The 14,666-nt window shown below is 37.5% G+C and overlaps 1 protein-coding gene across 1 annotated transcript in view; it reads right to left on the bottom strand.

The window, feature by feature from the left end:
• CPED1 (cadherin like and PC-esterase domain containing 1) overlaps window positions 1-14,666 on the bottom strand; it is a 313,542-nt gene that overhangs the window by 242,533 nt on the left and 56,343 nt on the right. Inside the window, exons 4-5 of the mRNA XM_043463564.1 lie at window positions 9,662-9,768; window positions 965-1,040 (exon numbers count right to left, since the gene is read on the bottom strand). Of these exons, the coding sequence (XP_043319499.1) occupies window positions 965-1,040; window positions 9,662-9,768 (183 nt within the window). The remainder of the gene's footprint in view (window positions 1-964; window positions 1,041-9,661; window positions 9,769-14,666) is intronic.

Raw genomic sequence — 14,666 nt, 5'->3', positions numbered from 1 at the left:
AGTACCTTAAATTGAAAGTTTAATTGCTAATTTGTGACTATTTTCATCTTTGGTAAATGACAATAGAAGACAGTGGTCCTTATAGTGGGACATATCAACATGGCTCATGCTTGCTGTAGAAGCAGAAACCCCATGGAAAAGCTGATGGGTTAAGATACCAGTTTTCTGATTCAACTCAGACACAAATTAATTTTTAAAACATAAATAAAACTATGTGGATTTAAATTTTAATGACATAGTGTAATACTTTCTTTTTTTGTGTGTGTGTGTGCAATAGAGTTTATTAAAGTATAAAAGGGATAGAGAAAGCTTCTGACATAGACATCAGAAGGGGGTAGAAAGAGTACCCCGACATAGTGTAATACTTTCAAGTGACAAACATTAAGTGTGTTTTAAACGAGAAATCTGAGGAACCCTTTCATTGATGAGTTTTCAAGTCAGCTACAACTACATCAGTGAAGACTCATATGCAATCTGATGTTTTCTTTCCACTCTGGGACTCTATGAGGAGGCGAGATGGTAATTTTTGTCCCAAATTTCTAAAGTTGTCGAGACAAATTGAGAGACCTCCAGGAAGCAGAAAGAAATTTGTTAAGATTGGAATCACTTAAAGAAATATATTTTTTAAAAATCTCAAGTTTTAGATAATTAAGAAGCACTATAATAATTGCTTTTAAAATGAAGCAACAATTATTTTGAAGACAAATACACAGGAAGAAAAAGAATATTCATCTAGAAATTTAGAAGGCAAAACTAAGAGAAAGAATTTCAACGTTTTGTGTTATTCCTTATTATCAAGTTCTTTCTCTTTGGCAAAACCTTGTGAATTCTAGAAGATTTGTGAAGGTGGAATTGATGAACAAAGGAGCTTAGTATGCTGATCTGAGGGCTCCTTGGTTGGTGTCTGCTGAGGAAGCCTATATATCTCACAAATTTATGCATAAGGAAACAAATGAAAGATTACCTGGGAATCTTTTAATGAGTTGACATAATCCTTCCTTTCTGCAAAGCTGATGCTGTATTTCTGGTAATATGTTTACCTGAAAGGAAAGGGAAAAGTTTTAATGAGTTAAGCATTCATAAACACTAAAGCAAGGAAAACACAAACAGCCCACAGGGTACATGTATGAAGTATTGCCTACACTGTTCACTCCCTATCTTCAAATCTCTGTAAGTCAACATTCAAATGCAAAATAATAGAGTGGTTTATTTGCTAATAAAAGATAAAAACTGCCCTTGGGAATTTTCAAAATATTTGGGAACATTTTTTAAAACACAGACACACTTCAAAGTCATGATATTGAATCACAGACATCTAGTGCTAATGCTTAACCTGTTAGCATTTATTGTTTTCACTCATGCTAAGTTGCTTAGTCGTGTCCGACTCTTTGCAACCCCATGGACTGTAGCCCGCCAGGCTCTTCTGTCCAAGGGATTCTCCAGACAAGAATACTGGAGTGGGTTGCTATGCCCTCCTACAGGGGAATCTTCCCACCCCAGGGATCAGACCCACCTCTCTTATGTCTCCTGCATTAGTAGATGGGTTGCTTACTACTAGCACTACCTAGGAAGACCTTTTCATTTCATGCTACGTCTGTGCTCAGTTGTGTCCTACTCTTTGCGACCCCATGAACTGATGGCTCCTCGTCCATGGGATTTCCCAGGCAAGAATACTGGGACTGGTTGCCATTTTCTTCTCCAGGGGATCTTCCTCACCCAGGGATGGAACCCATGTCTCCTGTACTGCCGGCAGATTCTTTACCATTGCACCACTTTTCACATCATACTGAAAGGTATTTATTGCTTCAAGTATAAAATCCAGTCACTACAAAACTCTATTTTAACAAAAACTTGCTCTTGGGAAGCTTTATAAATGTAGTCATAAATCCAAACACATATTTTAATTTATAAAGAAAAAATACAAACAAACAATTCTTCTCTCTGGAATTTACAGATTAACTAGCTATTCTCAACTGAATCCCCCAAAGAACACCAAATATGGTAACACCTCATTAAAACCAACAGAAAGATTCAGTATAAATTAGCTTGAAAATCAGATTCATTTTTGACCAACTATTGATTACTTTCAAATTAATTCAGCCCATCCTAAGAGTGTACTGTATTAAGAGTTTCTTTCAGACCTGCTGACCTGACTGGATAAAAAGAATTCAGTTGCAGTTGGAGAAAAGAGAAAGAATCAAAATCTTGGGTTTTAGTCCCTTTTCGGGTGGGTAATACAGTCAGAACCTTGAGCATATCACCTTACTTCTCTTTTTCAGTTTCTCCATTTGAAAAATAGAGCCTTGGGTCTCTAAATACCACTTCTGCTCTAAGCTTTGATCAATTCAACAATTCAACCACAAGTTGTAGTTTTTAAAAAATGATTCATTTAAAGTGCTTTGAAACAGTTCATCGATTAAAAGTTTTCTAATCCTTGCAATCTTGTTAACTCTATCCATTTATTCAGCAAACTGTAAACTTCAGCTCAGGTCAGGCATAAATTTTTTAATGCTCTGCTTTTTTTTTTTCAATGATTGAGTATTTTTTATTCCTCTATAACTTTTAATGCAGAAAACCCCTTCTATAAAAAAACAAAAATTAATTTCTCCTAATAAAACCATTTCTAATATAGTCTCATTTTAATTTCTGAGTGTACATAAAAATAATGTAGCTGACTCATTTGAAAAGACCTGATGCTGGGAAAGATTGGGGGCAGGAGGAGAAGGGGACGACAGAGGATGAGATGGTTGGATGTCATCATCGACACAATGGACATGGGTTTGGGTGGACTCCAGGAGTTGGTGATGGACGAGGCCTGGCGTGCTGCGGTTCATGGGGTCACAAACAGTCGGACATGACTGAGTAACTGAACTGAACTGAACTGAACTCATGTGTATGTAAACTTTCCTATTCAAGTTAGTCTATACAAAAGACATGTCTTCCCAGGTGGTGCTAGTGGTAGAGAACCTGCCTACTAATGCAGGAGACATGAAATGCAGGTTCGATCCTTGGGTTGGGAAGATTTCCTGGAGGAGGAAATGGCACACACTCCAGCATTCTTGCCTGGAGAATCCCATGGACAGCAAGCTTGCTGGGCTACATTCCATAGGGTCGCAAAGAGTCAGACACAACTGAAGCAACTTAGTATGTGCATACAAAAGATAAATAACGTATGACTCAATCCAGTTACTGAATCTCTACATTTGCAAGGTTCTGTGTTATGAATGATATTTTACTTTATTTTTAATTTTTTTTTTAAATTTTTTTCCCATTTGGGTTACTACAGAATATTGAGCAGAATTCCCTGTGCTATATAGTAGGTCCTTGGTTATCTGTTTTAAACAGATATTGGTTATCTGTTTTAAACATAGACATATATACATGGGGTTTCCCAGGTGGTACTAGTGGTAAAGAGCCCGCCTGACAATGCAGGAGACGTAAGAGACATGGGTTCAATCCCTGGGTTGGGAAGATCCCCTAGAGAAGGAAATGGCAACCCACTCCAGTATTCCTGCCAGGAGAATCCCATGGACAGAGGAGCCTGGCGGGCTACAGTCCATGGGGACACAAAGAGTTGGACACAACTGAAGTGATTTAGCATGCATGTACATGTCAATCCCCCAAACTCCTAGTCTATCCCTCCCCTCCCCATCCTTCCTCTCTGGTCACCATAATTCAGTCTCTAAGTCTGTGAATTTGTTTCTGTTTTGTAGATGAGTTCATTTGTATCTTTAAAAAAATTTTTTTTGCATATAAGTGATATCATATGATACTTGTCTTTGTCTGACTGCTTCACTTAGTATGATCATCTCCGGGTTGACCATCCACATTGCTGCAAATAGCATTATTTCAATCTTTTTAATGGCCAACTAATATTCCATTGCATGTATGTACCACATCTACACTGTACTAAAGCCCAGGCTTCAGCAGAACCCATTCTTGGGAATATAAGAATTGAGAAAAGTGGATAGATTTTAGGAAGTCTACATTTCTCAAATTCAAAAGTGATCACTGTTAGAGTCTAAATGTAGGAAAAGAAGGGCCTTCATAAAACCCTAAAGTTTTCAATTCAGAATTCCTAAGAGAGGCTGGAGGGAGGGGCAAAGGTCTGGGGAGTCCACCATAGAGCTTTACTGGTTTTATGCTGTTATTGTTACCACACAAAACACACTTCTAAATTTGATTGTGAAAAGGTTTAAAAGCCCATATACTTGAACCATTTTCCTCCACTTAAGGTAAAAAAAAAAATCACTCAGTTGCTACTGACTAAATAGAATCTGTAACAACAGAAGGGCCAAGAAAGAGAAGCAGCATTAGCTAAAAAGCAGGAAAGGCTGTGTACAGACACAGGTCCCTATTTAAAACCTCCACCCACTTCTTGAAGGGCTCAGAGAAAATGTGCTACTGTTGCAGATGCTTACAACATCCTTGTTATGACATCCTGACTTCTACAAACACAAAGGAATTGCAGAGCCCTGGTAAAAGGAACTACAGGAACTTAACTAATGGGCCAGAAGAATGTGTGTAGATGCTGCAAAGACAGAGTACAGCTTACACAGATTTCAGAAACAAAGGGTAGTTGCTGTGTCTTATCAGAGAGATGCTCCTGCCAATGCAGGAGATTCGGGAGACCCAGGTTTGATCCCTGGTTCAGGAAGATTCCCTGGAGAAGGAAATGCCAACCCACTCTAGTATTCTTGCCTGGAAAATCGCATGGACAGAGGAGCTTGGTGGGCTACAATCTATGCAGTGGCAAAGAGTTGGACCCAACTGAGTGACTAAGCATGAGCAGGATCAGAGAGATGACTTTTCACATGAGATCTTGCGTCAGGATGATGAACTGACTGAGCGTCAACAAAGCACTTGCTTCAGAAAGCCAGAGCCAAGCCAAGGGAAGCACTTGCTCTCAAGTTTGCATCCCCCACCCAACGACATGCTCCCCCTGCTCTTTGCTCCAAAGCACACCTTTGGAATTAATAGAGTCAAAACAGATGACATGACCCAGGCAACACGTGACACCAGAAGTATCATCTCCATTCTACTCTGGAATCGAGCACCAAACTAAGCAGTTAAACTACATAAACACAAAGAAGTAAACACACACGACACTATGGGTCTTAACCGCTGTGGTAAATCAACTTTATTACACATATCTTAACTTTGTATTAGTTAAACCTAATAATGTTCTTCCATATCCTAGTGCTTTTTATTCTTATTTTTACATACATCATAAAATATGTAAGATTTGCTTCATTATCAAGTGGGACATAATCAGAGAAGTTTTCATTGGGATTAGCCGACTTGTATACAATGAGCTTCTCTGGCTTAATACTGCAATAATTATTTTCAATAGAATTTATTTTGAGCTGGGCAATTTTAAGGGCAAGGCAACCACTGAAGAGAAGGTACGGAGATTTCCCATATGCCCAGCCCCCCCACCCACACACAGCCTCCCCCATCATCAGCGTCTCCCCCAGAGAGAGAGGTTACAACTGATGAACCCACATGGACACATCACGACCAACCGAAGCGTCACTTCTGATACATACTGATCTTGTATTGGGTTTGAATGCTTTATGTATACCTGTGTGTATGTGTGCGTGTGCATGTTATAGAGACTGCTGCTTTTCCTGGCACAAAAGCTTCTGTATCTTTGAAAGGATTTGAATATATATGAAACAAATGACAATAACATTTGAGCCATGGAATATTTCTGAGCTCAAACTGAGAGAAAGGAAATGTACATTTAAAAATATTTCAATCCCAATGTACCTTCTACAAACCTAATCTGTGGGAATCTGCCATTTAAATTGTTTCCATTACATACTGTCAGAAGCAAAAGTAAAAAATCATTCTTATTTTGAGATATATTTCATTAATAAGAGCAACAGTAGAATATTAATTATAAACATTCAGAAAAGGTTTATTTAAAAAAAAAAAAACTAAAGCCACAGTAATACCATTAACTCATAAGGAAAGCAGACATTTGAATTTGGACTATTTACATGAAGTGTAAAAAAGCACTCAGGGAAAATTTTTCTTCTGGTTTCTCATGAACATTGAGAGTGAATCACATGTCATGTTGTATCTTAGGAAACTGTTCTTTTTCTTCATTAGATCTGTACAGATGTTCACATATTTTATTTTATCAAAAATCAGACCTTCTCTGAAAGTTGTTTGGTATTATCCATAAGGAAGAGAATTAATGGCAAGAAGGGAACTAGCTAATCAAAGAAAAAAAAAGTCTTATTATCATGCACGTTTCTCACATGCGATGATCACTCCATCATGTTTACCTGAAAATGTCCTGACAAGCTTTAAAATAAGAGGCTTTTCAGTAGTTCTCAGTGCTTCAAGGACTAAACACAGCATCCCAGATTCAAGGACTGCTAACTCTATAAACATTCAGGGTTAGAAATGTGAGTCTCCCTGCTCTTAAAACCCTACGACATGCCAGAGGTGTGACAGAGCCCCACTTACTTAGTGTTATCCCAAAGAGGGGACCTCGCTTCACTTTTAGCATCACATGAACCACCAATACCGTTTTAAGTTCCTTTTAGTCTCTTCCTGGCTAGAGAAACTCCTGGTCATTCATCACTTTTATAACAGATCTTAAGATAATTTTCATTAAGCACTTAAATTCCAAAGTTCTGAAGTGGTGAGTAATTCTAACATGAGCCAGTGACCTTCATTCTAAGGTCACTGACAATCCTAACACATACCAAACAAATCTGAAGCAACTTCTGTTTTGACTATTTATGTTTACATAAATAAGTCATGATTCACAAAACTTCAAATTATTCATGCTCCAAAGTGACAGTTATCCAACATGTATCATTTAGAATTTATGTATTCTTTAAGAATATTGATTAGACTAGGGTTTAAATACAGTGGCTAAATATTTATTTAGAAAGGTTCTACAGTGATATGGTTAAGAACACAGAATTTAAAGTAAGACTGCTGGAGTTTGAATCCTAGGTGCTTCATTTATTAGGAAGGAAGATTTAAGCAGTTTTCTTAACTTCTCTGTGCTTTGGTCTCTTCATATATAAAGAATGGATAGGAACAAATACCGTAAGCACTTGGAATGGTACTAGGTAGGAGGCTGCGGCAAGAGACTGCAATGTAGGACTGGAGAGAGGGTGAATACTTTCTTATCTTTCTGGCTTCCCTCTGTAGGGCTATGATTTGGTGATGGTTGCATTCTTCGACATATATAGCCCTTTCCCACCGATCTTTCTCTCTTGTCTCTGGCTCTTACTAGGTTCTGCTATATCATTTTTTCTACATACCCTTCTTCAGATCAAGGGTGGTAAAGCCTTACGATGTAGCTGGTTGCTGAGGGCCTCTGAATCTTTTTGTTTCTCTTTTCCTGCCAAAAGCTCTGTAAATAGCTCTTTCATTAGTTTTTCTTCAGTTAAATTCTTGAGTATGGCATTTGTTTCCTGCTGGGGGCTGACTGATATACACAGCAAATGTTGTCAACTTCATTCTGTAGCTAAAATGGGAAGCTGTGCAAGATTTTAATGACAGGAGTAATCAGCTGAAGTCAGCAATTTGTATTTTTCACTCTGATAACTGTGAGCAGTATGGATTTCAGGGGCAAAACATTCTTGCTTTGGAAAAATCAGTGAAGAGATTTGGGCAACTGTCCTGGTTACACATAGTGACTGTCTGATCAGAATAAAGGTAGTAAGTATGGAAAGTAGGTATGATATTTGAGAACTATTTAGAAGTTAAATTCCTTAGTATTTGTGATTGACAGAATGCAGATGACATGGGAGAAAAAGGGCTCAAAGGTGAAGGCTAATTTCTATCTTGGGAAGTGACAGAGTGGTTAACCACACTTAGGACCCGCAGGGCGGTTTTGCAGAGCTTCCAAATGCCAGTACAGAAGTGAATTTACCAGAGACAACAATGAATCCATTTACTCTTCGTTGAATCTGAGGTGTTTGTGCGACACTTAAGTGGAGATGTTCAGAGAGTAGTTATACAGGATATCCTAAAGTCTGGGAAACTGCTTGGAACTTCAGATGTAGAGTTGGGAGTCATCAATTACAAATGATAGTTGAAACTTTAGGGGTGATATTGGGGAACAGAGGCATTTAAAGAATGGACAGAGGAAAGGTGACTCTGAAGAACACAGAAAGGATAGCCAAAGATGCAAAGATGTACAAGAAAAAGCAAAAGAATGTGTTCCTCCAAGGGAGGAGTCAGAAGGAGGAAGGAGTGATAACCACTGTCAATTGCAGAAATATCAAATGATCAGGGGAGCTACTATAGTACTCTTTTACTACTGAAAAACAACTATTGGCTTGGACATTTTTCTCATAGATTTGTTAAAGGTATCATAAAAATGTAAATTTTCCAGCACAGTGACTAGCATATTGCAAGCCTTTTGTTAGTTTTTCTAAAAGTATTTATAAAAGATTATACACAGTAGTAAATATTGGATGTCAACTTTAAAAGTTAATTTAAAAACTATTAATTTTGTTGTGATTCAGCTTAAGTTTGAAAACATCAAAACAAGGAATTAGTAAATAAAATCTTTACTACTTGGATAAACAAGTGACCAGGGTAAGCAAAAATCCATAGGCTATTTATTTCTTAGGCCAAGTCTTGCATCCTACTGGGTAAAACTGGATATTGATTGGCAGGAGTTGAAGTTGAAGGCAGGCATGCGTCCCAAGTCACTTCAGCCCTATCTGACTCTTTGCGACCCCATGGACTGTAGCCCGTCAGGCTCCACTGTCTATGGGAGTTTCCAGACAAGAGTACTGGAGTGAGTTGTCATGCTGTCCTCCAGGGAATCTTCCTGACCCAGGGATCAAACCCATGTCTCTTATATCTCCTGCATTGGCAGGCAGTACTACTAGTACCACCTGGGAAGCCCCAAAATGGTGAAGTGTAGAAGGAATGGCCATTGAAACTTTCTTCAAAGATACAATGGCTCCAATTTTTCAAGACATTTTTTTCAACATTATGGACCAGGAAATATTGGTGTTAAAAACCATAGGTCTATTACAGCACTATTTACAATAGCCAGAACATGAAAACAATCTAAATGTCCATCAACAAAGCAATGGATAAAGATGTGGTACACAAATACAATGGAATATTACTCAGCCATTAAAAAGGAATGAAATTGTGTCATTTGTAGAGACATGGATGGACCTAAAGACTGCCATACACACTGAACTAAATCAGAAAGAGAAAAACAAATATTGGATATTAACACACATATGTGGAATCTAGGAAAATTGTATAGATGAATGTATTTGCCAAGCAGAAATAAAGACACAGATGTGGAGAACAAAAGTACAGATACCAAGGGGGAAAGGGAGAGTGGGATGAGTTGGGAGTGACATAAATACACTATTGTGTGTAAAATAGATAACTACTAAACAGCACAGGGACCTCTGTGCCATGCTCTGTGGTGACCTAAATGGGACTGGAACCAAAAAGAGAAGGGATATATAGCTGACTCACTTTGTGGTACAACAGAAATCTTAATACCACATTGTAAAGCAATTATATTGTGATAAATAATAAAAAGGAAAAACATCTTAAATTTAAAATAAGTAAATATGGTCACAGGAAACTCAAAAAAATACCTACAGGTCTGATAAAATCTGTTCACTTTTTGAAAAAGAATGTTTACCTTTTGATGTAAATTTAACTGGCACATGTCTTCCTTTGATATGCAGGGTTTTCCACCAGCTGTCCTAGAAGACAGGCAAATAAGCAGATCCCAAGAGTCCAACTCACCTAATAGCAAAAGAGTACGGAAAAGCAAACACTTTAACAGATTTGTAAAGGCACCATTTATGTCTTCAGATTAAAGAACGTAAACACAAGTAACAATGATTCTGAATATACTTAAAAGACAGTATTCATAGTAATTAAATTCAACTTTTCTAATTAAGCAGAACTTATACTTTCATATTGTATCTTAGGGAAAATCCAATGATCTGAAGTTATATCAAGACATTCCTCTAAAAGACAAAATTAGAATGTTTTGGGTCACTAATTTTATAAAGTCTCAATTGGAAATTGGAGGGAAAGAAGATTATAAAGTATTTTAAGAGATGAAGGAGTTGTAAATCAAATAACAAGAAGCCAAAACACTGAATATTTTGTTCTGGGCCTCTGTATTACCATTAATTTTCATAGATCTTAAAAACAAAAAAAATATTTTTTTAAAGATTGTTTTCTACTTAAAAAATTTTTATTTATTTGTTTTATTTTTGGCTGTGCTGGGTCTTCATTGCTGTGTGAGCATTTCTCTAGTTGTAGCAAGTGGGGGCTACTCTCTAGTTGAAGTGTGCAGGCTTCTCATTGCTGTGACTTCTCTTGTGGAGCACAGGCTCTGGGGCATGTGGGCTTCAGTAGTTTCAGCACATGGGCTCAGCAGTTGTGGCTTCCAGGCTCTAGAACACAGGCTCAGAAGTTGTGGTTTATGAGCTTAGTTGCTCTGCAGCATGAGGAATCTTCCCAGAGCAGGGATTGAACCTATGTCTCCTGCACTGGCAAGCAGATAGATTCTTTACCACTGAGTCACCAGGGAAGCCCCCAAAAATACTTTGATGAATTTTTTTTGCAAAGAAAAATTTGGGCTAAGTAGGAAATAAAATTCAATGAAAAATTTTTTTCATTGGTTTTTTCAAAAACAAGTTTATGTTCTAGTTATAGTCAGCAAAGCTGACTTTAAAATACGGAGTATAACATAGACTAAAGCAAATGATATTTTAGCTATTTCACCAAGAACAAAGTTCTTTGCCAGTAAATCATAGTTACTTGCCAAAATAATCTCTGCAGAATACATTCTTGCATAATGCTTAAACTTTTAAAAATTAATATTTATGTGGCTAGATGGGTTTATTTTCCCTTATTCTTTTTGATATATTTACATAAGTTTGTGTCAGCATATCCCTGCATATAATTGATGCTTAGAAATATTTGTTATATGAATGAATGAATAAGTAGCTAACGACAGAAGTAGTAAACACATTACTTCAGAGACAATATAGAAATATCTATCTTAAAAAAAAAAAAAACAACACCCAGAGAAAGAACCTTAAGTAATACTCAAAAGAACTGGTACCACTTGGGAAATTTCTCCATTTTAGATGGAAATTCAGTTGAGAAAATGAGGCAGTTTCTGTACATGTGGCATCTTTTGTTGATCAATCCTAAGATAAATGATCCTTCAAATAACATTTAGTATTTCTTAGTATTTACGCCAGACCTCACAAGTCACTTCCTGCATTATTAGTAGCTTCAAAAAGCTAGGAATTATTCAAGGCCATCTTTTAAAAATATCCTAGAATTTCTCACTTGATAGCATAATGCTTTCAAAGAAGAGCCATACGGGGGCGGGGGAGGGGAAAGGTTGATGAGGAAGAATGATCTATGATGCTTAGGAATGAAATTTCACTGTTCACTACTAAGTCCTTTTCCATTTGACAGGTCCTGTGTGGTCTGAGTTATTGGTCTACAGTTGTCCTGTTGCCAGACGGGAAACCTCTCTGCCCAACCAAATGATCCAGACAACTGAATTCAAGTTAACATCTGAGCTTTCATCCTAGAGCTTCTCTGCTGGCTTGATGTATCTCAAGATGCTGGAAGATAGCACAGTAGTTCAACAGACCAAGGAGAAATGATGCTGGTGATGGGGAGCTGGGAGAAATCTCATCCAGTAATAGCCATCAGGCCTCCGATGTCAAGGGACTCCCCTGTTCCATGCATCCTCACTTTGAAGGAAACTACAAATAGATTCCCATAGTCAAAACCTAATACTCTATGATGATCTCAATACTTTATTTTAAATGTGCATCTGGCATTTTCAGCCAAAACCATTTAATATGGATTCAACAGGGAAAACACAGAGACTGTTTTCATTTGCTATTACTTCTAGCCCAAGAAACTAAAACACTAGAAGAAACCTGCTGTCATAATACACACAACTAAATATTTTAAAAAGATAAGGATATGGAGAGAGGGGAAAATTTCATATTATGGACTACACTGTTTGGGTGTTAAAATCAGACTATGTTTTGTATTCCTCTAAGTCTGAAGCATGCCCCTCTTCACTACACAAAGCATACACACAATTTCTAGAGTTGATAGAAATATATATTTAAGTCATAAATGTTTGAAACTGGAGACTCATTTAAATAATTCAAAGCATTCAATTTACTAAGAACCTCCTCTGAGCCAAACACTGTACTAGAAATATGAAAGTCAATAGCAAAACAAAAGGGCAGACAGTCACTGCCTGTAGCAATCTGTAAGGGATCTAAACATCAAAAGGAATTTAGGCTAACTCATAAAGCATCACACAATTTCTTGACATTCATAATGCTACCCCTCATCTCTCAAAAATATTTAATTAATATTTTAAAGTAAAAGTTAATATTTCAAAGCCACTTTATACTATATCAATTTCCTCTTAAAATGAAGGAAACTATAACTCAAAATTTTAAGTGATCCTTTCATATGGTTCTTGCCTAATTCTTGCCACCATGATCTGAAAAAATGCTGATTGTTTCCACTCAAAATGGCTATTGTTATTTTATTGTTACTCTACCTCTATTTTCTAGTTAAAGTAGACCTGTTCACCGTCTCTTCATTTCTTACTCTCTTCAAGTCTACTCCTCTCCCTGACTCCCACAGCCCTTTTTAAAAGAAAAGGCATTATTTGTTTCATGATTGGTGCTATGTATTCAAGCTTGGTTTTAGAAAAATACCCCAAAGCCATGCTGAAATCTAGAAACTGGGCAGAGAGCAAATCACACTCAGTAGTGAAATAAATCGCATTCAGAAGTCAGCCTTGAAGCATCTTGGATACAAATCTGAGCCCCAACAAGACTAGAAGCCTGAGTGTTTAGTGGACAATGCCTGCGTGGACAGCAGAGACTGCAGACGCACGGGGGGAGTACCAGCCGCATATGGGGTGTGTTTGGCCTGCACCATGTTTGTTTTGGTTTTGGTTTTAATTTTAAGCACTTGCCAAAATGCAAATGTCAGCATGAGTCACATAAAAATCCAGATTTCAGCTTTCACTTGAAAACTTAGAAGTTTTGGGTTCATATCCCACAAGGCAGCCACTGACAGTTGAGGGCAGCTTCCCACATTTTCTGTAGTTGACTACAGTGGTCCTGCCTGGTCCTACCTTTGCCTGGGCTTTTTGCCTTTAGTAGTAGCAAACAGTCCTTAGAACTGATTGGTATAAAACACTGGTGTGTCAGTTTTCCATGAATCGTTCTTTGAGCAAGTTGATGTTCCAGCTTTTAATGAATTAGGCTTGTTCATTAGGAAATGGGTTTTGTTGAGATGACTGTAGGCAAGTTGATATTTGCTCAGTTGGTCTTTAAAGGATGGCTAAACATACCCTTCGATTTCCATTTTTGGCCATGCTTTTCCACAAGGTTGAGTAAGGTCACTTCAATTCCAAAGACATTTGGTTGTTCATGCTAAAACTGGCAAGGGCTTAAGTGCGGCCTCTTAGAGGCTTCTTTCTCTAAGAAGCCTGGAAAAAAAAATCAAGACTGCCCCAAAGCCATCTTTTTCCCATATGTCTTTTCAGTTGGATTGTTAAGTGGGCCAGGTCCCACTCCTAGGTGGATCTGCCTTCATTTCTTTCTTGTTCACAGTCTTTTTGGGTTCTCTCCACATTCAGTATGTCTTGAGCAGTTGCCACAGTTATAAGTGGCCCAAGACAGGCTCTTTCTAGACACTTAGTCTTACTTGATGTGTTTCTTCTGCCCCCTGAAGGTTGACATTAGTTTAAGAGCTGAGAAGTCAGATTTGAATTGTTGTTGTATGCAGAAACTAACACAACGTTGTAAAGCAACTATACTCCAATAAAAAGTAATTTTAAAAAAAGATCTGGGATTGAGGAAAAACAGGCAAAGCAGATCCTGGCCAATTTGGATGATGGCTTCTTAGGTTTTCCTGGCACACGGAAAGATGACCTTTATGTGACTCAGCCTAACCATATGCCAAGGCCACCCCATAAATAAGGAAGAATAGCAATAGCAGTGATAATGAGTCAACAGCAAATAGTCCTTGAGACCTTATAGTATACCAGGTACTGTTCCAAGTATTTGCATTAATTAATTTATTCTACACAATACTCTGATAGGTATATTTTTTTTCTTTTTTCAGCATAGAAAGTTTAAATAACTTGCCCAAGTTCAGCCATCTAGTTTAGGGTGAGAAGAAAATTTGCATATAGGAAGTCTAGCTCCAGAAGCCATGTTTGTGATCATTACATCATTATTGCTTCCAAAAAAAAACTGGGAGGCAAGAAAGACACCTAGCTTTTGACTCCTTATATGTATTAACTTATGCAGAACTTCGAACACCACTATGGAGTAGAAGCAATTATTACATATACTTTACAAAAGAAGGAACAAAGAGGAACTATTAGCTTTGGTATTTTCTCAGTTATTGGTATTTTTCATTTGGGATCATAGAGGGAAAAAAAAGACCATAACAAGTATAACTCAGGTATTTCTTAGAACCTCACCCAGCAATAGCACCCTAACACATTATTAATGATATCATTGATAACTGAAGTAACAGAAATATTAATGTATAAAAGATCTCTCCCAGCTGCAGATGGACTGGGGAATGATAAATATTAACTGGGTTTCCACCGA

Source organism: Cervus canadensis, chromosome 3 (assembly GCF_019320065.1).
Source record: "Cervus canadensis isolate Bull #8, Minnesota chromosome 3, ASM1932006v1, whole genome shotgun sequence".
NCBI lineage: Eukaryota > Metazoa > Chordata > Mammalia > Artiodactyla > Cervidae > Cervus > Cervus canadensis.
Note: the sequence above shows the minus strand (reverse complement) of the source record. Positions and strands in the feature narration are given on the sequence as shown.